Source organism: Monodon monoceros, unplaced genomic scaffold, assembly GCF_005190385.1.
Source record: "Monodon monoceros isolate NGI ecotype Baffin Bay Population unplaced genomic scaffold, NGI_Narwhal_1 Super_Scaffold_6, whole genome shotgun sequence".
NCBI lineage: Eukaryota > Metazoa > Chordata > Mammalia > Artiodactyla > Monodontidae > Monodon > Monodon monoceros.
In genome coordinates, this window is record NW_021703783.1 from 87,287,425 (window position 1) to 87,313,817 (window position 26,393).

The 26,393-nt window shown below is 44.0% G+C and overlaps 1 protein-coding gene across 1 annotated transcript in view; it reads right to left on the reverse strand.

Moving 5' to 3' along the window:
* Window positions 1-26,393, reverse strand: part of LARGE1 (LARGE xylosyl- and glucuronyltransferase 1) — a 590,826-nt gene that overhangs the window by 419,701 nt on the left and 144,732 nt on the right. The window contains exon 2 of the mRNA XM_029205397.1: window positions 20,235-20,422. Within this exon, the coding sequence (XP_029061230.1) occupies window positions 20,235-20,340 (106 nt within the window). The 5' untranslated portion in view covers window positions 20,341-20,422. The remainder of the gene's footprint in view (window positions 1-20,234; window positions 20,423-26,393) is intronic.

The following is a 26,393-nucleotide window of genomic DNA, read 5'->3' on the forward strand; positions in this document are numbered from 1 at the left end:
TAAATCATCACACTCAGACCTTCAAATAAAGCTGTATGGGAGGTATGGCTGTTCCCACTTATACATGAGAAAACTGAGCCTTAGAAAAAGTAAGAGACGAACCTGGGGTCACACAGCTGCTATGGGGCACAGACCCAGAGCTTTCTGGCTGCAAAGCTGTGCCCCTCCCACTCCGATTTGCTGTCCTCGTTCCTGGGAGGTAGACGCTCCTCTCTGATAGGCAATGGAAATGCTTCACGATGTACATGGAACACCTTCAAATTTCCCTTTCACCCAGGCTGTTTCACTCCTCTGTGTCTAAATCTTACTTCTGACCCCTGGTCACCGGTATGGTGCTCAGCACAGAGGAAGATCTCCATGCAGGCTACTGATCAGAATGGAAAGGTGGGAGGAAAAGGTGGCCCAGGAGGGAAGCAAGAGGCTGAGCATCCGTGGTTAAGAGCAAGGGCTCTGAGTCACACAAGCCAAGTCTGCACACACTAGCTCTGCGTCCAGGGCAGATTCTCAACATCCTGCACGTGATCTATAAGAGGGGAGGAGGGCAGGTCCCACCTGAGAGAGGGGCTTCGAACAATGCACAAAGCAAACGCTGGCCAGTGTTAACTTCCACTATCCTATAGTAAGGACAGAAGGGGGGAACTCCCTCACAGCCAGGAGGAGACCAGCGATGTCACCTGCGAACAGAACAAGTGAAGAAGCGGAGAAAATATGCAATTCCAGGGTCTCTTTCTGATTACTACCTGTCACTGAAGCATCTGGAAAGCAAGGCAGAGACTGTTTGGGGCAGAGAAATGGACCAAAGGGAAAAGCAGACTCCTTTCTGCTCAGAGAGCCACCTGAGCAGGACTCTCTATTAAGAGACTGGTGAGAGAGGAACAGAAAAATTCTGTAAATACTCACTCCCAGAGATGCTGACTTACCCGCCCCTTCATGCCGCTCACCTCAGTGTTTATCCGAAACATGAAATACAGCCGTGTGTGAGATGTTCCTCTCTCTCCTGACCCTTCTCCCTCACTGCTGCCCCAGAACGAGCCCCCAGGTGTGCCCAGCCTCTCCCGGCACGAAGGTGTGCCTGCGTTCATTTCTGGATTGCTGACTTCAAGAGCTCTGGAACCCCAACTGCCCCAAATCTCTGTGGAGTGAGCCAGGCACAGCATCCTAGGGAGCATAATTCACAGGTACGGCTCCTGGGAAGGGAAGCCGAGGGCCCAGTTACCTTACTGCTCAGAAAGGACTGACCCTTACCTGTCCCTGAAGCCTGGCCAATCAGCAACCGGGGCAGAGGCACCTGGCAGCGAAGCCCAGAAGGCAAGCAGAGAAAAGCCATGGTCTGAAAAGTCAGCACAACTGAGCCCACCCGGCCTGGAGAAGTTTGAATCTAGTACCTTTTCCAAGTGTATGTGAAGGGTTATTTATACACAGGAAATGACCAACTTGTCCCAATCCCCTTGGAGAACAGAGCAGAAGGAAGGAATCTTACACTGAAAAGAGGAAGATCAGTAATGCCAACTTAAGAGGTCAATGGAACCTCGGCTAGATCTTGGTGAACAGGACCTCCTGGGTTAAATCTTAACTCTACCACTTACTAGCTCTGGAACCTCAAACTGATTTTTGAACTTGGCTGTGCCTCATTTTCCTCATCTGTAAAATGGGAATATCAGTACCTACTTTATAGGGCAGTTCTGAGGAACACGTGAGCTAATGCAAGTCAAGGATTTAAATGCTCCATAAAGAGGAGCTAACAGCATCCTCATTTCCGGCACTTCGGCACCTATCAAGCATCTACTTTACTCCAGGTATTGTGCCAAAGACTAACGATTCAGCGTTGACTACAGAAAGGCAAGGCCTCACCATCTGAAGGGTGTAGGAATCACAGTAAATACTAATAACAATTTATCCAGCGCTCATTATGCACCAGGCACTTCTCTAATACACACCATTAAGTCTACACAACAGCTCTGAAAAGGAGGTAAGTTATGTAAGTGAGGTGCACTTCAACACACAGGATTAACAGAAGCACAAACGATATAGTAGGTGAGGATAATAATATCCCCTCAGGGACTTGGTTGTGAGGACTAAGATTTTCTTTTTTCACAGGCTCCGGACGCGCAGGCTCAGCGGCCACGGCTCACGGGCCCAGCCGCTCCGCGGCACGTGGGATCTTCCCGGACCGGGGCACGAACCCGTGTCCCCTGCATCGGCAGGCGGACTCTCAACCACTGCGCCACCAGGGAAGCCCAGGACTAAGATTTAAATGTCAAAGGAGATAAAGCTGCTTTGTGAGACAAACAGCAGGCACTCAGTCAGTGCTGTCATCACCTACCTGATTCAACCTTATTAAATTCAAGTCCTGGAGGCCGGGGGCTGAGGAGGGGAACTGAGATCAGCCACCCAGAGGCTTCACTTTAGCCAGGGCAAAGTTCTCAAACTGGCCAGGAGGTAAGGATCACCTGAGGCCCTTGTTAAAAATGCAGATACCTGGGAACCTCCCCTGCAGACTCCCATTTAGCGAACCTGGGCCGGGGCCCTGGCACTGTATTTTCCCCAAGTATCTGTCCCGGGTGGGCTGAGCGTCTGCAGGTTCAGCAGGTGCCCAGGTGATTCTTATCATCTAGCAATTCTGGAACCAGAGATCCAGGTGACTTCCTTACGGGCTGGAGGAGGAAATACTCTTAGGTTCGTCCTAGGTTAGCAGCCAAAGGCAAGTCCAGATGGCTTGCTTCCCAAGGAAGAGACAGGATGAGGAAAGAGAATTCAGAACACAGGTTCCAAGACCCTGTCCCAAGGCCTGTGAGATGGGTCCTACACCTTTCCTGGCTTCGTCCACCCCGCTTCCTCCTCTCCCTTCCCTCTGGCCGCCCTGTTTCCTCCCTGTTCTTCTGCAAAGGTACCAAGTGCTCTCCACATTCTGCTATTCCCTCTGCCTGAAATGCTTTTCCTCCCGATCTCTGCCTGGCTCTTCTTAAACATCACCAGAGAGCCCTGTCCAGACCACGCTATCAAAAGCACTTTCCCCCTCCCCATTCCTCAACAAGCCTCTCTGCTTTCTCTTTGTAGCATGGATCACCACTCAGCAGAGTATGAATCTGTCTGTGAATCATCTCTCTTCCTGCACTAGACAGGACATTACACGCTCATGTAATTCACAGCTCTGTCCCCGATGTCCTGAAACAGTGACTGATGGTGTTTGCTGAAGGAATGAACCACCGTGGATGATGCACCTAAGGAGTCTGAAGCTCAGCCACCTCATCTGGGAAACAGAACACCCTCCCTCCCTGATGGGGTTGTGGGAGGATTGTTTAAATGTATACGGGAGAGCTCGGATTCAACACCAACCTGCTGCCTACCTGTAATTGCTACCTATTGGTGCAATGGAGACACTTCCTTCTGGGATGTCACTGCAAGTTTCAACACCCAGCACTGGCTGTGCACCAAGAGAAGTCATGATGGGCAGCAGATGGGGCATGGAGTGCCCTCTGCTGGGGCAAAAATGACAAATACCCACTATCTGAAGAGCCCACCCTAGAAAGAGAAGGAACCTTGCATTTTCAGGTTTCTTCCAAACAGTGCGATCTTAAACACTCAACTCTGTTGACTCCTTAAGCAATTTCTTGCTTCGGAGAGCAGTCAGCATATAAAACCCAGCTGAACACAAAGTGACTCTGTAAATCTACTCTCCGCTAGGCACGATGGACTCCTTTTCATCTGCACAAAACCCCTCTTAAGTAGGAAGCAGCACCTCCAACTTTGGAAGAGACAGTTTGAGCTCAGAGAGGTTAAGTTACTCGGCTGAGGACACACAGCATTTAACAGGGGGTTTGGGAATTTGAATAAAGTGTACTGACTCAGCTGCACCCCATCAGAAAAATCTTTAGAGAAGTGATTCCACTTTGCTTCAGAGGATGGTCCTTTCCTCTTTGTGACTCTTTAAATGTTCTCACAACAGGTCACCTGTGTGAAATAACTTCCCCCAAATGTGGCCGATGGGTTCATGATTGCCTGCAGGTGTATTTATGACTACAGTTACAATATATGTCTGTGTCTCCTTGCCTCCTCCCTCCTAACCCCCTGCTTTCTAACTGCAAATGTCTGGAAAGACAGATGGATAGAAATGAACAAATGGGGCATTCACCTTTTGCCTTTACTAAAAATGCTAACGGACACATCAGTATCAAGCAGTGAATCAGGTGGTGACTCCAATTACACCACTGGCTGAGGCTTTGACCTTAGTTCATTCGGTCACATGCTCTAGACCTTGGGTGCCTCAGTGACCTTGTTTAGACCAGGTGGGTGATCTTCGGCATCTTTCCTAGGATGACCTTCCAACATTCTAGGAAAATAAGAGAGGGGAAGAAAAGCAACACTTACTGCCATTCTATAACATGTACTGTGCTTAGCCTGTTAACATGTGTATGAGGTACACAGTTTGTTCCCCTTCTCGTGGAGGAGAAACCGACCAGCACTGATGTTAAGCAATTTGTCTATTGTCACCCTGTGATTTAAGTGTCACCTGTCATTTAGGGACACGCTCCCCCACCATCAGCTCCTGCTCTACGAAAAGTCCTTGGGTAGTTTTCAAAGGCTTGATCTGCTTAGGTTGTAAGCCTGCCTAGATGATTCCTACCGTCCATTCCTACTCATAATTGTGTGAGTCTATGGCAGAAACGAAACACAAATTGCATTAAGGGTTTAACTGAATTTTCCGCCTATTACTGGCTTATGATAACGCCGTCAGCCACAGAACATGGTCTGCCTTCTCGTCGAAGATGGCCCCTGTTCCCGTCTCAGGGTTTGTCTTGTCCTTGTCTGGAACTTAAGCATATTCACTTTAAACTGTCACCCACCAGTTGTTTCTGTATCTGCAAGTTGTTGGGAGAGAGCAGTTTGCAGGCTCTTTACAGGCACGGCCTGGGTTCCAATACCAGCTCCCTTACGTACAACCTAGGTGACCTAGGCCAAACACTTGAAGATCCCTCAGCCTGCTTCCTCATCTATAAAATGGGACAAGCGTGAAGGTGTTTGGAGGAAAAAATGAGATCACGTATGTAAAATACCTAGCCCAGCCCGAGGCAGACAGTAAGCCCAAACGTCCAAACTCAAAAAGTTAACGTGGCCCTTTCACCTCTGCCATGCAAATGAGAGAGATACTTCTTCAGCTTTGGTCCTAGAATAAAGGAGATATGAAACACAGCCAAAGTCCCACACACTAATGAAAACGCTGCTCAGCTTTTCACCTTTTCATTCAGTGCTTTATGTGGAATCCACAGTCACCCAGCACCAGCCAGGTGGTTGACAGGGTCTTGGTGCTCCAGCCAGGTGTCAGGCCTGAGCCTCCGAGGTGGGAGAGCCAAGTCCAGGGCACTGGTCCACCAAAGTCCTCCCGGCCCCTCGTAATATCAATCGGCAAGAGCTCTCCCAGAGATCTCCATCTCAACACTAAGACCCAGCTCCACTCAACGACCAGCAAGCTACAGTAATGGACACCTTATGCCAAACAACTAGCAAGACAGGAACACAACCCCACCCATTAGCAGAGAGGCTGCCTAAAATCATAATAAGTTCACAGACATGCCAAAACACACCACTGCACGTGGTCCTACCCACCAGAAAGACAAGATCCAACCTCATCCACCAGAACACAGGCACAAGTCCCCTCCACCAGGAAGCCTACACAACCCACTGAACCAACCTTACCCACTGGGGGCAGACACCAAAAGCAACGGGAACTACAAGCCTGCAGCCTACAAAAAGGAGACCCCAAACACAGTAAATTAAGTAAAATGAGAACACAGAGAAACACACGGCAGATGACGGACCAAGGTAAAATCCCACAAGACCAAACAAATAAACAGGAAATAGGCAGTCTACCTGAAAGAGAATTCAGAGAAATGATAGTAAAGATGATCCAAAATCTTGGAAACAGAATGGAGAAAATAAAAGAAACATTTAACAAGGACCTAGAAGAACTAAACAGCAAGCAAACAATGATGAACAACACAATAAATGAAATTAAAAATTCTCTAGAAGGAATCAATAGCAGAATAACTGAGGCAGAAGAACGGATAAGTGACCTGGAAGATAAAACAGTGGAAATAACTACTGCAGAGCAGAATAAAGAAAAAAGAATGAAAACAATGGAAGACGATCACAGAGACATCTGGGACAACATTAAATGCACCAACATTTGAATTATAGGGGTCCCAGAAGAAGAAGAGAAAAAGAAAGGGATTCAGAAAATATTTGAAGAGATTATAGTTGAAAACTTCCCTAATATGGGAAAGGAAATAGTTAATCAAGTCCAGGAAGTGCAGAGAGTCCCATACAGGATAAATCCAAGGAGAAACACACCAAGACACATATTAATCAAACTACTAAAAATTAAATACAAAGAAAAAATATTAAAAGCAGCAAGGGAAAAACAACAAGTAACATACAAGGGAATCCCCAAAAAGTTAACAACTAATCTTTCAGCAGAAACTCTGCAAGCCAGAAGGGAGTGGTAAGACATATTTAAAGTGATGAAACAGAAAAACCTACAACCAAGATTACTCTACCCAGCAAGGATCTCATTCAGATTCAACAGAGATATTAAAAGCTTCACATACAAGCAGAAGCTAAGAGAATTCAGCACAACCAAACCAGCTTTACAACAAATCCTAAAGGAACATCTCTAGGCAAGAAACATAAGAGAAGGAAAAGACCTACAATAACGAACCCAAAACAATTAAGAAAATGGTAATAGGAAGACACATATCAATAACTACCTTAAATGTAAATAGATTAAATGTTCCAACCAAAACACACAGACTGCCTCAATGCATACAAAAACAAGACCCGTATATATGCTGTCTACAAGACATGCACTTCAGACCTAGGGACACATACAGACGGAAAGTGAGGGGATGGAAAAAGATTCCATGTAAGTGGAAATCAAAAGAAAGCTGGAGCAGCAATTCTCATATCAGACAAAATAGACTTTAAAAATAAAGACCATTACAAAAGACAAAGAAGGACACTAAATAATGATCAAGGGATCAATCCAAGAAGAAGATATAACAACTGTAAATATTTATGCACCAAACATAGGTGCACCTCAATACATAAGGCAAATGCTAACAGCCATAAAAGGGGAAATCGACAGTAACTCATTCGTAGTAGGGGACTGTAACACCCCACTTTCACCAATGGACAGATCATCCAAAATGAAAATAAATAAGGAAACACAAGCTTTAAATGATACATTAAACAAGATGGACTTAATTGATATTTATAGGACATTCCATCCAAAAACAAAAGAATGCACTTTCTTCTCAAATGCCCATGGAACATTCTCCAGAATAGATCATATCTTGGTTCACAAATTAAGCCTCAGTAAATTTAAGAAAATTGAAATCATATCAAGGATCTTTTCCGACCACAACGCTATGAGACTAGATATCAGTTACAGGAAAAAATCTGTAAAAAATACAAACACATGGAGGCTAAACAATACACTACTAAATAACCAGGACATAACTGAAGAAATCAAAAAATACCTAGAAACAAATGACAATGAAAAAACAATGACCCAAAACCTATGGGAAGCAGCAAAAGCAGTTCTAAGAGGGAAGTTGAGAGCAATACCATCCTACCTCAAGAAACATCTCAAATAAACAACCTAACCTTACACCTAAAGCAATTAGAGAAAGAAGAACAAAAAAAAAACCCAAAGTTAGAAGAAGGAAAGAAATCATAAAGATGAGAAATAAATGAAAAAGAAATGAAGGAAACAATAGCAAAGATGAATAAAACTAAAAGCTGGTTCTCTGAGAAGATAAACAAAATTGATAAACTAGTAGCCAGACTCATCAAGAAAAAAAGGGAGAATACTCTAATGAATAGAATTAGAAATGAAAAAGGAGAAGGAACAACTGACCCAGCAGAGATATAAAGGATCATGAGAGATTACTAAAAGCAACTGGATGCCAATAAAATGGACAACCTCGAAGAAATGGAAAAATTCTTAGAAAAGCACAACCTCCCGAGACTGAATCAGCAAGAAACAGAAAATATAAACAGACCAATCACAAGCCCAAAATTGAAACTGTGATTAAAAATCTTCCAACAGGGCTTCCCTGGTGGCGCAGCGGTTAAGAGTCCGCCTGCCGATGCAGGGGACACGGGTTCGTGCCCCAGTCCGGGAAGATCCCACATGTCACGGAGCGGCTGAGCCCATGAGCCATGGCCGCTGAGCCTGCACGTCTGGAGCCTGTGCTCCGCAACGGGAGAGGCCACAACAGTGAGAGGCCCGCATACCTCAAAAAAAAAAAAAAAAAAAAATCTTCCAACAAACAGAAGCCCAGGACTAGATGCCTTCACAGGCGAATTCTATCAAACATTTACAGAAGAGCTAACACCTATCCTTCTCAAACTCTTCCAAAATATAGAAGAGGGAGGAACACCCCCAAACTCATTCTACGAGGCCACCATCACCCTGATACCAAAACCAGACAAAGATTTTCCACACACACACACAAAAAAACTACAGACCAATATCATTGATGAACACAGATGTAAAAATCCTCAACAAAATATTAGCAAACAGATTCCAACAGCACCTTAAAAGGGTCATACACCATGATCAAGTGGGGTTTATTCCAGGAATGCAAGGGTTCTTCAATATACACAAATCAATCAATGTGATAAATCATAGGAACAAACTGAAGAATAAGAACCATATGATCATCTCAATAGATGCAGAAAAGGCTTACGACAAAATTCAACACCCAGTTATGATAAAAACTCTCCAGAAAGTAGGCATGGAGGGAACTTACCTCAACATAATAAAAGCCATATATAACAAACCCACAGCCAACAATGTTCTCCATGGTGCAAAACTGAAACCATTTCCACTAAGATCAGGAACAAGACAAGGTTGGCCACTCTCACCACTATTATTCAACATAGTTTTGGAAGTTTTAGCCACAGCAATCAGAGAAGAAAAAGAAATAAGAGGAATCCAAATCAGAAAAGAAGAATTAAAACTGTCACTGTTTGCAGATGACATGATACTACACGTAGAGAATCCCAAAGACGCTACCAGAAAACTACTAGAGATAATCAATGAATTGGGTAAAGTAGCAGGATACAAAATTAATGCACAGAAATCTCTTGCATTCCTATACATTAATGATGAAAACCCTGAAAGAGAAATTAAGGAAACACTCCCATTTACCGCTGCAACAAAAAGAATAAAATACCTAGGAATAAACCTACCTAAGGAGACAAAAGACCTGTATGCAGAAAACTATAAGACACTGATGAAAGAAATTAAAGATGATACCAACAGATGGAGAGATATACCATTTTCTTGGATTCGAAGAATCAATATTGTGAAAATGACTATACTACCCAAAGCAATCTACAGATTCAATGTAATCCCTATCAAACTACCAAAGGCATTCATCACAGAACTAGAACAAAATATTTCACAATTTGTATGGAAACACAATAGACCTCGAATAGCCAAAGCAATCTCGAGAATGAAAAATGGAGCTGGAGGAATCAGGCTCCCTGACTTCACACTATACTGCAAAGCTACAGTAATGAAGACAGTATGGTACTGGCACAAAAACAGAAATATAGATCAATGGAACAGGATAGAAAGCCCAGAGATAAACCCACATACATATGGTCACCTTATCTTTGATAAAGAAGGCTAGAATATATAATGGAGAAAAGACAGCCTCTTCAATAAGCGGTGCTGGGAAAACTGGACAGCTACATGTAAAAGAATGAAATTAGAACACTCGCTAACACCATACACAAAAATAAACTCAAAATGGATTAAAGACCTAAATGTAAGGCCAGACACTATCAAACTCTTAGAGGAAAACATAGGCAGAACACTCTATGACATACATCACAGCAAGATCCTTCTTGACCCACCTCCTAGAGAAATGGAAATAAAAACAAGAATAAGCAAATGGGACCTAATGAAACTTAAAAGCTTTTGCACAGCAAAGGAAACCACAAACCAGATGAAAAGACAACCCTCAGAATGGGAGAACATATTTGCAAATGAAGCAACTGACTAAGGATTACTCTCCCAATATACAGGAAGCTCATGCAGCTCAATATCAAAAGACAAACAACCCGGGCTTCCCTGGTGGCGCAGCGGTTGAGAGTCCACCTGCCGATGCAGGGGCACAGGCTCGTGCCCCGGTCCGTGAAGATCCCACATGCCGCGGAGCGGCTAGGCCCATGAGCCATGGCCGCTGAGCCTGCACGTCCGGAGCCTGTGCTCCGCAACGGGAGAGGCCACAGCAGTGAGAGGCCTGCATACTGCACAAAAAAAAAAAAAACAAACACAAACAACCCAGTCCAAAAATGGGCAGAAGATCTAAATACACATTTCTCCAAAGAAGGTATACAGATTGCCAACAGACACATGAAAGAATGCTCAACATCTCTAATCATTAGGGAAATGCAAATCAAAACTACAATGAGGTATCCCTTCATACCAGTCAGAATGGCCATCATCAAAGAATCTACAAACAATAAATGCTGGACAGGGTATGGAGAATAGGGAACCCTCTTGCACTGTTGGTGGGAATGTAAACTGATACAGCCGCTATGGAGAACAATATGCAGGTTCCTTAAAAAACTAAAAACAGAACTACCATACGACCCAGCAATCCCACTACTGGGCATATACCCTGAGAAAACCATAATTCAAAAAGAGTCATGTACCAAAATGTTCATTGCAGCTCTATTTACAATAGCCAGGAGATGGAAGCAACCTAAGTGCCCATCATCGGATGAACAGATAAAGACGATGTGGCACATATATACAATGGAATATTACTCAGCCATAAAAAAATGAAATTGAGTTATTTGTAGTGAGGTGGATGGACCTAGAGTCTGTCATACAAAGTGAAGCAAGTCAGAGAAAAACAAATACCATACGCTAACACATATATATGGAATCTAAAAAAAAAAACAATGGTTTTGAAGAATCTAGGTGCAGGACAGGAATAAAGATGCAGACGCAGAGAATGGACTTGAGGACACGGGGAGGGGGAAGGGTAAGCTGGGATGAAGTGAGAGAGTGGCATGGACTTATATCCACTACCAAATGTAAAACAGATAGCTAGTGGGAAGCAGCCACATAGCACAGGGAGATCAGCTGGGTGCTTTGTGACCACCTAGAGGGGTGGGATAGGGAGGGTGGGAACGAGACCCAAGACGGAGGGGATATGGGGATATATGTATACATATAGCTGATTCACTTTGTTATACAGCAGAAACTAACACGCCATTGTAAAGCAATTATACTCCAATAATGATGTTTTAAAAAAAAAAAAAGTTAACGTGAGCCCGACCGGGGTCAGCAAGTGAGGTAAGCAAAGACCAGGGGCTCTTTCTTCTCAATTCAGCTCTGAGCACGGGACAACCAGGGAGGGCAGGGACCATGACAAAGTGATTCATCCACACACTGGGCAAAGGAACAGCTACTACTCAGCTCCAGCCAATGGGTGCTATCGTGATATGAGGGTCCAGTTTGCTAGATATTTCCATTTTATTAAGAAAAGCCAGATATCATGATTTTTATGTGCAATCTCCAAATTTTTAACTGTTAATAATGAATTCAAAAACGGTAAAGGCAGTTGGCAGGCCAAACCCAACACACCTGCAGGCCAGAGGCAGCCTATTACCGTTTAACAAGCAATAAACAGATATTGCTATTGCTTCCATTACAGTTACAGTTTAAACAGTACATAGCCTTTTCATGTTTTCCTATCTCCTACAATACAGCAAAAGTTTTCTTTGTTTTCCAGGCACCACGGCTTTATGAAGATGTTTATTGACTAATGCAGATGGAAATGTTTATCCGATGTGGTTTGGTGTGCATATTATGAAACAATATCATTTTAATATTAATTGGAGCTATGTCATTGCCAGACTTCTGGTAGGAATACTGGTCTTGTTTCAAATTGATGAAAACACTCTTTCAGAATTAGGGTTTTATGGGCAAATTTCCGATCTTGCAGTCAGAGCTGTTATCAGACCCTCACAGGGGGAATACATGTCCAAATGGTGAGGTATAGAAGGAAGAAAAAATGGAAATGTGGTTACACGGAAATGTTAAACATCTATCTCCAAAGAGAAGTCCCATGCTTTAAAAGCATTTGAATTTCAAAGTTAAACAGTGACATAGATTCTTAAATCCCAAAGGTTAATAAAAGCCCTCTCATCTGAAAAGAACGCAAGACCCACACCAGCTCTTCAAATTCAGGTACTTATATTTAATTCAGGTACTTATTCAAGACCTGCAGAGGTTAAAAAAAAAAAAAATAGAACACATACAGGAAAGTAAACAAATCACAAATGAAAAACTGGATGAAATGTCACAAAGTGAACACACCTGTATAATCACACAGGGTAAAAAGTAAATTCAATTACTGACAGCACCCCAAAGTCTTCTTTTTGTCCTGTCCCAGTCTCATCTCCACCCCTAGATTACTGTTTGCCCATATAATTCAAATCATACAGTATTTATTCTTTTGTGTCTGTCTTCTTTTGTGCAGTATTATCTGTGAGTAGATTTTCATGGCTCTGCTGTACTTCATATATATATGAATATATATGCCACTATTTATGTGTTTATTTTCACTGTGGACAGGCATTTCACACACACCGATGTGAACGTGCTCTTAACACGTCTTTTGTGCTAATGTAGACACATTTATCTCTGGTAGATGGCTGGGGACAGAACTGATATGTTGGGCTGATAATACCAAAGAGTCTTCCAAGTAGTTACACAAGTGGCTCTCATTTACTTAAAATTAACAGACCTCCTTAACCATCAACAGGTTGATGAAATCCCCCTCCGTTTGTTAAATTGGTATCTGAAGCTAAAAAATAAATGAAATCACTTTCAGACCAGAACCCCCAAAGAGCAGAAGTTCTGGGCCTTTCATTTCAGAAAACCTTAACCTATCACTGGTTACCGATGAAGCACCTATTATAGGCAATGTATTATAATCCAAAATTGTTTGAACGGGCAAACACGTCTGAATACAATGCCTTTTTCATGAGCGCTAAGTCCTGCTAGATATTCATGTATCAAATCAAAATTACTGAAGCCAAAACTCCTGGAGCAGGATAAGATGTCCACATGAGAAAGTAGATGGTACAACACCACTTTACTTTGTCTCTAAAGAACAATAACAAGATGGAGGGGATGCAGGAGCACAGGACTGGGGGGGAGGGGTGTGGAGGGCCTAATAATGGTTCCCGAAATATGCCCACAACCTAATCCCCACAACCTGTGACTATGTTACCTTACCTGGCCAAAGGGACTTGGCAGGTGTGATTAAATTAACGACTTTGAGATGGGACAATTATCCTGGATTATCCAGATGGGCTCAAAGTAATCACAAGGGTCCTTGTAAGAGGGTGGCAGGAAGGTCACAATCAGAGAAGGAGATGTGACCACAGAGGCAGAGGTCACAGTCAGAAAGAGTAATTTGAAGATGCTACTCTTCTGGCCTTGGAGATGGAGGAAGGGGCCACAAGCCGAGGAAAACGGCAGCCCTTAGAAGATGAAAAAGGCCGGGAGATGAATTCTCTCCTGGGGTCTCCAGGAGAAACCAGCCCTGGCAGCACCTTGGCTTTAGCCCAATGAGACTCATTTTAGGTTTCTGACTTCTGAAACTGTTAAGATAATAAATTTGTGCTTTTTAAAGCCACTACATTTGTGGTAATTGGCTCCAGCAGCCACTGGAAACTAATACAAGGTAGCTGCTGGGATTAGTGGAAACCAGTTTTCCTGACTCCTGGTCTAAGACTCTTGCCATGAGCTCTTCCAGGAGATGCAGCCAACTGACACATCAGGGTCATTTTCTCCACCCCAGCAGGATCACTGATATGATTTTAAGATCAAAAGCTGGGTGTAAGAAAAGTGGGGGTTACCTTAGCAACCAACTCACAACCAAATAAAATCGTGATAGACTTCCCCTGCCCTCTCAGATTCCAAGACCTTGAAGAGATGCCTTTTTGCCCAAGGCAAGAACCGCAGACACACGCAGCCCCTGTGCCCTGTGGCGGGGCACCACTCGCAGAGTCTCACTTGCACATTCTCATCCGTTATAGGCTTTTGCTTAGGCCCGGCACTGATGCTATTAAGCACTGGCTAAGAAAGCCCTTCATTTCTGATCTATTAAAAAAAAATCAATATGACTTTTATATTACCCTTACCATCTCATTTCGCATTCAGCATCCTACGTTCTTATACCCCATAACGTCCTTCTATGGTAATATCCGTATTAAGTCGGGGCCATTGGCAGGAAGGCAAAATAGCTCGGCTGCCATCAAAGCTGCCACACAGCCTAGCCTCGGGCTAATGAAACCTCCAGCACGTTATCCGCTAGCACCTTTCAGGGTCTGAATTCACAGACCTCCTGGCACCGTGTCTGGGCTGACGGACGGAGAGAGGGGATGCAGGGCTGGGAAATCAGTCAGGTTTGGTCAAGCCCGCATCTCCCCTACTCCTCTGTTCACGTGCCCCGTGATCCCCTGTGACGATAAAACAAAGAAAACGCTTTAACTTACAACGCTGGTTCTCACTGCAACTCTTCAAAATGGTCAAATGTCAGGACCTCACTTCTTCCTGTTGAAATTTATAGTGACGACTCTCCAGCCATTCATTTCAGGAGGAGTTTGTGTTGATAAGAAGCGCATGAACAGTGAAGAGGTTCAGGAACGACAAAAGGCAGGTGCGGGCTGAAATCGGCTAGGAATTAATATCCTATGCCTATTCATGACACTGCTTTTAAAAGTTCTGGACGTTGCAGCCTCTGAAGACATTTGCTTTTAAATAACACCCACACCCTCGCCGGCCCACCTCCCTGACCACAGGAAGCGTCTGCGCAGCGTCTGCGCAGAGCTGGTTATAAATGATGAGAGGGCAACGTGTGATCAATTTTCTGAACCACTGAAAAGCACCCTTTTCCACCTGTTGCTAACTCAATAGCAGCTGAACGCCATCTCCCTGACGGGCAGAAAAGAAAGAACCACACCCCACAAACAAAACTCTCATGCCCATGAGAAAAGGTGATTCTGGCAAAAAATAACAGACATGCTCTAAATTCAAGTTGGAGGGGTGTTTAAGCAGAACTAGTCAAGTCCCAGAATTAACATCCCAACCAGAAGGCAGGTGAGGCTCCTGGCACCATATCCTGAGGTCTCAAAATCAGAGATGCCCAGAGCACCAGGAAGAGCCCTCATCTACCACTGGCTCCCACTGCCCTTAATAGCGGAACCCTTTCCAGGCAACATTTACTAAGAACCCGCCAGAGTGATGCTCAGGCTGTGGGAATGTGACGATGAGTAAAACAGGCTCTTGTCTCAAGAATCTCACAGGCAAGTGGTTAGAAAGACACCAAACAAGCAAAATTTCCCTCGGTGAGTGTTGCCAGAGAAGTTTCTGTATAGGATCAGACATTAGAGGAAAATGACACTGAATATGGGCACTGAAGGTGCAGGCTGGGAGGAAGGGTTGTGGAAACAGAGAACTGTATCCTGGGCAGAAAGAGCAAAAATGAAGGCGTTTTCTCAGGGTGTTGGATGAGGCACCCTCACCTGAGTGAAGACAGAAATTATAAGCTAAGGGAGAAAGCCTGTGAAAGACCCCAGAGCCATGATAAGGAGTCTGGAGTTAATCCAGGAAGCAGTGAAGACAGCTGCCAACACTTAGAGGCAGAAGAGTGCACATTCCTTCGCTCATTCACTCATTCAACAAACAGTTCTCCTGGCACGTAGTAGGTGCTAGAGATGGAGGGATGGACAGAGTGAACCACTTCCCTCCTGATGCCTGTAGTCAGTCGTGAAGACAGCAATTATAAAAACAAGAAAAACGAAGTGCCCTGAGTATGAGGGAGGAGGAAGGATGAGAAGTCAGCGGGGAGCGGGGGTGGTGTCAGGATGGGGTAGCTGAGGAAGCCAGCGAGTTAAGGAGTGAGGGGCAATCATGTTTAAGCTGAGACAGGAGGATCTCAGTCAGGCAAAGACAGGAGGGGAAGGAACAACATGGGCAAAGTCCAGAGGACCGAGGGCAGTGCGCACCAGCATCAAGGAAGTCTAGCGAGGCTGGATGGGGAATGTGAGGAGGGTGCGAGGAGATGGGGCCGGAGGGCAGACGAGGATGGCTGCCACGTCAGTCCTGATGCCAAAGGATGAACGCAGACAGCTGAGCCAGAGCATCAGAGGTGCTGAAAGGAAGGAAACAAGAGACACAGAGGCAAGAGGTCAAGATCAGGTTCAAGAGGATATGGCGACCAAGCGATGGAGGGAATGAAGAAGGAGGAGAATGAAGGCTTAGAGCCTGGAGCATGGGTAGCTGGGGATGTTCATGGAGATGGCGGAGGAACAAAGGAGGGTGTGGGAAGAAATGAAGTCAATAGCATTTAGGAACTTCGGGGATTAAAGCACCAGCAAAAAAATCCCCTGATTAGCATCCTCAACCAATGGTCACTTGGCCTTTGACAAACAGCTCTGGGAAGGGGGATCTCAATGCTTTCCCAGACGGTGCACTCCAACGCCCGGCAAATGTGTCAGAACAGCCGTTCTTTCTTACACTGAGAAAGGTCCTGCTTCGCCGTAACTTTTATGCACTGATCCTGGATCCACACTCCCGAGCAAATCACAGTAAGCCTATTCCCTCCTCCTGTCCTATTTCCCATTAATTGGAGAAGATTCTGCTCATTTCCAATTCATTCACACCCAATCATAAGCGTGTAGAATGTTAGTGTACCAATAGGTGAGCTTCATTTCTACGTCATTTCAAGCAGGAAGAGGCAAAGAGAGAGGCATGACCATGCCCCAAATCACCAACTACTCTGGCTGAGTTGATTTTAGCGCCTGAGACCCTGACCCCAGCCAGTGCTCTCTCAATATATCGTGCTTCTGCGTGTAATCTGGCTCCAGAGCCTTATGCTAAGAGCATCCACATCTCAGGGAGAGTTCTAGACTCTGCTCTCAGGAGATGATCCATTGAAATTAAACAGGGTTGAAAACTAAATACACCCACATAAAGCCTGAATAGCATTACCGTGAATCCAGGCAGCTACTCTGTGTCTTATTTATGGCTCCACCTGCCTTGAACCAGAAAACTCAAGGGTATCAGTAAGTGGACTGAAAAGTTGTTCTGTTTAACTACAGAGAAAAGGATGTCTCTGCAGGCTCTTTTGGAAGTGTACCGATGCCTGGGGCAGCCGGCAGGAACTCTGAGGAGGAAACCTTTGTCTCTGGATAAACACTCAGCCTCTTCTAGTCTCACGCTCTCTGGGTCAGGACTGGTCAGGCAGATCACCCTGTGCAATTGCCCCTGATGCTCACATTTCTGTTTGCACACCTCTCATCCCTCCCTCCCAGGGCAGCTCGTCCCAGCAGTGGACAGAATGACGCTTATCATGATGAGCTTGACATCTGGCTCCCTGCCACGTCCCTCCATAGACTCAGGGGCCATCAGAGTAATAAGCCTGATCTCTTTCAGGTGACGGCCCTTTGACTGTTGGCTGAAGCTGATCCTGTACACCTGGAGCCTTTGCTTTTCTCCAAGGCAGCCCCATTTTTCCCACTATTTCGTATGAAACAAGGTTTGAGTTGACACGATCATTCACCTATATTCTCCTAAATGTGCTGACCTGTCTAGACTGTTCTTAAAGTGTAGCATCCAGAAATAAATGCAGTGGACCGGTGGACTAACTGGGCCCGGTAAAAGAAATCAGTGGATTAACTGATACCCGGTAAAAGAAATCCGTCACCTTCATCTTTCTAGCTAGAATGCTTCTGTTAATGTATCCACGTCATCCAGCCCCTACTTAATGCAATCTATCTGCCTGCCTAATAAAATCATTCAAAGTCAACGAGCACAGTCCCTCTATGGGCCAGGGCTGGACCAGAGAGCCTGATGCTGTAAAGCGACCTTCAAGTCAACGTCAGCCCATCACGAAGCACAGCCACGTGTGAATTCTCCAGAACCCAGATCAACTCCTAGTTTCTCCTCTTTGGGGAACTGCACCATTTACCTTTGGGGGCCACCCCTCCCCAGTTTCCCTCCACATGCTTAAGGGAACTCTTCTCTACCCTGTGACCAGAAATAGGCACAGGGCTCATGGCTGCCCTCACTAGCCTCCCCCAACCACAGTGAATGCTCTCCAGACCACGAGTGACCAGAGGCAATCCAATCAGAGGTAATGCTGGAGAATTAGGGAGAGGAAGTCCTCCTTTTTCTACAAGGAACTGGTAAGGATAAGTTGTAAGCCAAAGCTTTCACTGGGTAGGAAAAGCTACTCCTGAAAGAAACCACAGCAGAGAAAAGTAGAGCAAAGGAAAGTAGAGAGACAGAGCTACAAAAATATCACTGGAGCCCCTGGATCCAACCCTGCCTGAAGCTAGCGCTACCTTTCAACTTACTACTTTTATCAGTCCCCAAATTGCCTTTTTGCCAAAATTATTTGATGTTGGGTTTCTACCAATGAGTGAAAAATCAAAATTGTACAATTTCCCTCACACACATCCAAAAACATCATGTGACACTTTGTCAGCACCCCCCCCCCCGCCCCCCACCAAAGTCTACCCCCACCGAAGCCCAATCCACAACACGGTATTACAGCTCTCAGTTCCAATAATCCAGGCCACATCTTGCCTGGCTTTGGGCCCTTGGGGACGTCACTGAAGCTGATCTTCCTTGCCCTCCTCATCTGTCCCCACCACACAGGATTATTGCGGAGGAAGAGTTAACAGGTGTCAAGTCCTTACGACAACGCCAGGCATGTAGAAATGCTCAAAATATTATGGTGTATGTTGTTATCATCATTATTGCTATTGTTGTTATACTATTATTACTATAGTTATACTGGCAAAGTCAATGTTTTAGTGTGTTAAACCTGTGTCAGTACCGATGCTCTTGGCCTTCTTTCACAGGGTCTCTCCCATCATCCCTGGAGAATGCTTCCTTCTACCTCTTCCAGTGCCAAAACCAACTCACCTTCCTCCCTCTGATCTCTTTGCCAAAAATCAACCATCCACTGCCACGCATAATCTATCTAGCTGCTTAGATGAAAGCTCTACTACTCCAGGGATGTCTGGGGCAGGAAAGGGACAGGGGTGTGGCCCTGGGCCCTTCCCTGCTATGCAGGCACAGAGTTCCACCTCGTTTATATTCAGCCTGGCGAACTCAGGGCAAAGCTCAGGCAGTGAACTCCTAATTAAAAGGTAGCCTTGAGCTGTCGATAAAATTATGCATAAAGGACATGTTTAAAAAAACACAGTAGTGACTTCCTGGAGACAGATTTTCACTTGAGAGAGAGATATATATTTTTAACTCAAGTGTTGGGGTAAATAAACAGAAAGTGTGCTCTTCAACACTGCCACTCCTTCCCTCCCCGAAGCTTAGAAAACCATCTTTGATACTCAGAACACTGCACTGCATTTGAAACTGCTGGCTGGAAGGATGTGAGACTCGTCTTTTCTGTGGATTTCGGGAACGCGGCAGGGATGAGCATTTGTTATGTGTTTAGTGAAGGCGACTCCTCTGCTGAGCTCCTGTACTCAGCCGGTCAGCATCACTACTCATCTTCTGTACCCAGCACGCCTGACAGCCTCAGTCACCCTCTCCCCCAGCGCCCTGGGCTTGCCTTATCTTAACAGAGTATCACATACAGCAATGAACAGAGATCACATGTTAACCTGTCTCCTTCACTGCACTCCGAAGGTCCAAATCTGTTATCACCGGATTCCCAGTACCCGGTTTAGCATAGATGTTAAACAGTAGCAAAATGGTGACTGTGCAGATAAGTGAATGAATAGATGAAAGAATGAATGAAACATCTTACTCCACAAACAGCTAAGTAATCCCCCCAGGACGCAACCTTTTCCTCTTTATCGACACGGCGATCAGCCTGCACAGCTGCTATCTGACGTTTGTGTAACCTCCGCCACGCTGCTGCATCCAGGGGCACCTTATTTTTGCTTCTGTATTTAGCTTTTTCTCCTCCCATTACTAACTCCCTCTAATTCCCTCTGTAAACCTAGGCAAATCTTTTCCTGTGATCGGGCATCAAAATTCCATTGTTCTACAGAATGAGAAGCTGGGATTAGAAGACTTGGAGGTTCTTCCTAGGACCCTGGGACAGCCAGGGTTCCTTCTTCCCTCCATCCCTCTCCCTGTGGGAAAGCTTCCTTCTTACCTTCAAAGCTCCCAGCAAACAGGTAAAGCCAGGTGATGGCTGGGATGCAGAGCAGAGTCAACGAGGCAGCCAGGAATTTCCGTCTCCCTCTGCAGATTCCCAGCATCCTCTCGGAAGTGGCAATCCCTAATCCCAGCGCCGTTTCTCTGCCCGGAGCGTGGAGTCCTCGGCCTCCCTCATAATACTTTCTGAAAGAAAGAGCAAAGAGGGAAGGGCTGAGTTCTTAGCACTGTCAATGGATGCAAATTGCAAAAGAGAAATATCCTGCAGACCCTGAGACTGGTTCGACTCATCTACAATTTCCTGCTAACCTTTCATCCCAAGAGATGATGCTGCAGTCTTGCAGTCTACCCAAACTGAGAGAGCTCTTTACAAAATAAACAAATGCAGGATGATACAAACTATAACAGATCTCTGTCCCTCTCACATACATACATACACGCATATATTTTATAGTTTAGGTGAGTTTTGAAGCCTGGACTAAACACTTATTAAAAAGAGCACCTAGTTAGCATCTTATATGTACCAAGCACTAACCAGGTACTGTGTTTTCAAAAGTGACCAGAGTAAGGGTTGGCTTTAAAGAACACCGTCTAACAAGAAAGACCAACATAAAACATCCACAGGTACCCCAAGAATGTGATGACAGAGATTTGCACAGACCTCTATGGGAGGACAGATGAAAGTGCCGACCCGTCCATGTTTAGTCAAGAGGGCAAAACAGTTCCCCGTGTTCCCGGCAGAGAGAACTGCGGAAGGCGGGCAAGGCTAACAGACAACACACTCAAGGGAAAGGAGACCGGAGAGGCCCCAACGTCATGGGCGGGAGGCTACATCTCAATCACAGGGGAAAACCTAGAAACACTCCACAGGGACTGTCTTAATAGCTTCCACCCTTTCACAGAAGATTGCCAGAAAAGCATGAAACATTTCAAACATGCAGAGGCCGGAGGGGAGCAGACAGACAACCTACAACCAGCCTGCAGAGGGACAATCGTGGACCACGCAGAAGGATGGCTGAGACTGGTTCAAAGAAGACACAGAAGGTCAATCCAGACCGAACAGAGGGCGAATGATCTTTCATCTGAGTACCTGACCAGGAAGGCATGTGACTTACAAAAAAATTTAAAAACCAACAGACCATACAATCTCATGTCCTCACAGCTCCCAACACAGACATCACAGTGGCTGGAGGTGGAGAGAAAAGTCCACGTGGAGCCTCCTTCACAGAGCAGAACTGCCACGGCAGGCAGTTATAAAAGGCTGCAGATTCCTGAGGAAGGGACGACCACCAAAGACCTGGTTTAAATGTCCCCTTGAATGTGTCCTTCCCTCTGCCGTAACCCTTAAACCCTATGTGACAATGGTTTGGTTTAAGTGTCTTCCTTCCGCACCAGCCTTGGTGTTTCGAGAAGGTAGGTGCCCCGTCTGACTCACCTTGTATTCACTGAGACTTAGCCGACCACCTGTCACCTGCAGGGCCTGATAATTGTCTGTCGAACAAATAAACGGAATCAGATTCTAACCAAAGGCGACCCTCTCAAGCGTCAGGAATCTGTGTTCGGCAACTTGCCGGCAATAAACATCCAACAGTGCCAACCTCAGCTGTCAAGGCTAAGCTTTCTTCTGTGACCACTCTGACGGGATTTTCTAAATGACCCTCTTTGGAAATAGATCAAAGACTACAGGGCTGGAGGGTGTGGACGAGAAAGTAAAACCGGAAAAAGCAAAATCCCTTTAAACAAAGAATGTGGACTTGAGAAGTCCCCCCTAGGGAAGTTTTCCCTTCTGAAGTTAGGGGAACAAACCCTACACACAAACTCCGCTAGTCACTAAGAATGAGAAGCACAGCAATGCTGGTGATCTCTCAGGAAGAGGGAGTGCTGTGAGGAGAGGCTGTGCATTTAGAAAGATCTGGATGCAAATCCAGATACCACATTTGACTAGCTGTGACCTTGGCAAGGCCCCCGTCTCTGGGGAAGCTTCATTTTGTCCATCTATAACATAAGCGCTGCCCTCTGTAGTGGGGGATGGTATGAGCCTTAAATGAGAGCGCCCCAGAATAAGCGACTAGCAAGCAGAGGCAGACGTGACCCCACCGCCCTTCCGGAACACCAAAGAGCAGCCTTACTTACATTTTTTCATCTCTTGCCATTCCCACCCTCCCCCGCCCCAAAAGGGTTTGGTAGAAAATAGACTTCAACAAAAAGGTCTTGACTGGCATGGCACATGGGTGTTTTAAACCTGAAAGACCCACCTATTTAATCCTCCTTCGGGTGGTAGGTACCATTACACTAAAATCACTTTTTTTTTCACAGTTCACTTAATTATGGTAAAGGCAACTAGCAGTAAGTGGCACTTATTATGCATCAAGCACCTTCCGGTGTTTTTTTACTTGTTTGATTCTCAAACTAGCCTATGAGGTAGGGGCTATTTTTTCCTCCCCATTTTATAGATGAGAAAACCAAGACCCAGAAAGATGGATTAACTGACCAAAGGTTACACACACCTAGGGCAGAGACACCTCAGGCTCTGCTCTCCTTAAGTAATTCATTCTAACAGCTTTGCCAGGGGGGCATTTTCCTTCTGTTGGAAACTAAAGCCATCATACTGAATCTTACTATTTTCTTTCCCAGGGTCAAACATATCAACACTGTTTGCTCCCATTCCAAAAAAAAAAAAAAAAAATGCAATAGACAGAAATATAATTGGAAAAGCTATAGAAGAATTTATAATTTAGAGGAAAGTAGGAACATATATGGACCAGAACTCAAGTGGCATTACTATTTAAATAATACTTTTTAAGACGCTTTACAACACACAGCAGCAACAAGAAGAACTACAATCCTGCAGCCTGTGGAACAAAAACCACATTCACAGAAAGACAGACAAGATGAAAAGGCAGAGGGCTGTGTACCAGATGAAGGAACAAGAGAAAACCCCAGAAAAACAACTAAATGAAGTGGAGATGGGCAACCTTCCAGAAAAAGAATTCAGAATAATGATAGTGAAGATGATCCAGGACCTCGGAAAAAGAATGCAGGCAAAGATCAAGAGGATGCAAGAAATGTTTAACAAAGACCTAGAAGAATTAAAGAACAAAGAAACGGAGACGAACAATACAATAACTGAAATGAAAAATACACTAGAAGGAATCAGTAGCAGAATAACTGAGGCAGAAGAACGGATAAGTGAGCTGGAAGACAGAATGGTGGAATTCACTGCTGCGGAACAGAAAAAAGAAAAAAGAATGAAAAGAAATGAAGACAGCCTAAGAGACCTCTGCGACAACATTAAATGCAACAATATTCGCATTATAGGGGTCCCAGAAGGAGAAGAGAGAGAGAAAGGACCAGAGAAAATATTTGAAGAGACTACAGTCGAAAACTTGCCTAACATGGGAAAACGAAATAGCCAGCCAAGTCCAGGAAGCGCAGAGAGTCCCATACAGAACAAGCCCAAGGAGGAACACGCTGAGACACACAGTAATCAAATTGGCAAAAATTAAAGACAAAGAAAAATTATTGAAAGCAGCAACGGAAAAACGACAAATAACACACAAGGAAACTCGCATAAAGTTAACAGCTGATTTCTCAGCAGAAACTCTACAAGCCAGAAGGGAGTGGCATGATATACTTAAAGTGATGAAAGGGAAGAACCTACAACCAAGATTACTCTACCCAGCAAGGATCTCATTCAGATTCAATGGAGAAATCAAAAGCTTTACAGTCAAGCAAAAGGTAAGAGGATTCAGCACCACCAAACCAGCTCTACAGCAAATGCTAAAGGAACTTCTCTAAGTGGGAAACACAAGAGAAGAAAAGGACCGACAAAAACAAACCCCAAACAATTAAGAAAATGGTCATAGGAACATGCATATCGATAATTACCTTAAACGTGAATGGATTAAATGCTCCAACCAAAAGACACAGGCTTGCTGAATGGATACAAAAACAAGACCCATATATATGCTGTCTACAAGAGACCCACTTCAGACCTAGGGACACATTCAGACTGAAAGTGAGGGGACAGAAAAAGATATTTCATGAAAATAGAAATCAAAAGAAAGCTGGAGTACCAATACTCATATCACATAAAATAGACTTTAAAATAAAGAATGTTGCAAGAGACAAGGAAGGACACTACATAATGATCAGGAGATCAATCCAAGAAGAAGATGTAACAAATATAAATATATATGCACCCATCATAGGAGCACCTCACTACTATAAGGCAACATGCTAACAGCTATAAAAGAGGAAATCGATAGTAACACAATAATAGTGGGGGACTTTAACACCTCACTTACATCAATGGACAGATCATCCAAAATGAAAATAAATAAGGAAACAGAAGCTTTAAATGACACAATAGACCAGATAGATTTAATTGATATTTATAGGACATTCCATCCAAAAACGGCAGATTACACTTCTCAAGTGCGCACGGAACATTCTCCAGGATAGATCACATCTTGGGTCACAAATCAAGCCTCAGTAAATTTTAGAAAATTGAAATCATATCAAGCATCTTTTCCGACCACCACACTATGAGATTAGAAATGAATTACAGGGAAAAAAACGTAAAAAACACAAACACATGGAGGTTAAACAATACGTTACTAAATAACCAAAAGATCGCTGAAGAAATCAAAGAGGAAATCAAAAAATACCTACAGACAAATGACAATGAAAACATGACAATCCAAAACCTATGGGAAGCAGCAAAAGCATTTCTAAGAGGGAAGTTTATAGCTATACAAGCCTACCTCAAGAAACAACAAAAACCTCAAATAAACAATCTAACCTTACACCTAAAGGAACTAGAGAAAGAAGAACTAACAAAACCCAAAGTTAGTAGTAGGAAAGAAATCATAAAGATCAGAGCAGAAATAAACAAAATAGAAACAAAGAAAACAATACCAAAGATCAATAAAACTAAAATCTGATTCTTTGAGAAGATAAACAAAATTGAAAAACCATTAGCCAGACTCATCAAGAAAAAGAGGGAGAGGACTCAAATCAATAAAATTAGAAATGAAAAAGGAGAAGTTACAACAGACACAGCAGAAATACAAAGCATCCTAAGAGACTACTACAACCACACTATGCCAATAAAATGGACAACCTGGAAGAAATGGACAAATTCTTAGAAAGGTAAAACCTTCCAAGACTGAACCTGGAAGAAGTAGAAAATATGAACAGACCAATCACCAGTGATGAAATTGAAACTAATTAAAAATCTTCCAAGAAACACAAGTCCAGGACCACATGGCTTCACAGGTGAATGCTATCAAACGTTTAGAGAAGAGCTAACACCTACCCTTCTCAAACTCTTCCCAAAAATTGCAGAGGAAGGAACACTCCTGAACTCATTCTATGAGGCCACCATCACCCTGATACCATAACCAGACAAAGATACTACACAAAAAGAAAATTACAGACCAATATCACTGATGAATATGGATGCAAAAATCCTCAACAAAATACTAGCAAACAGAATCCAACAACACATTAAAAGGATCATACACCACGATCAAGTGGTATTTATCCCAGGGATGCAAGGATTCTTCAATATACACAAATCAGTCAATGTGATACACCATATTAACAAATTGAAGAATAAAAACCATATGATCATCTCAATAGATGCAGAAAAACCTTTTGACAAAATTCAACACCCATTTATGATAAGGACCCTCCAGAAAGTGGGCATAGAGAGAACCTACCTCAACATAATAAAGGCCATATACGACAAACCCACTTCAAACATTATTGTCACTGGTGAAAAACTGAAAGCATTTCCTCTAAGATAAGGAACAAGACAAGGATGTCTGCTCTCGCCACTCTTATTCAACATAGTTTTGGAAGTCCTAGCCACAGCAATCAGAGAAGAAAAAGAAATAAAAGGAATACAAATCGGAAAAGAAGAAGTAAAACTGTCACTGTTTGCAGATGCCATACTATACATAGAGAATCCTAAAGATGCCACCAGAAAACTACTAGAGCTAATCAATGAATTTGGTAAAGTTGCAGGATACAAAATTAATGCACAGAAATCTCTTGCATTCCTATACACTAATGATGAAAAATCTGAAAGAGAAATTAAGGAAACACTCCCATTTGCCATTGCAACAAAAAGAAAAAAGTACCTAGGAAT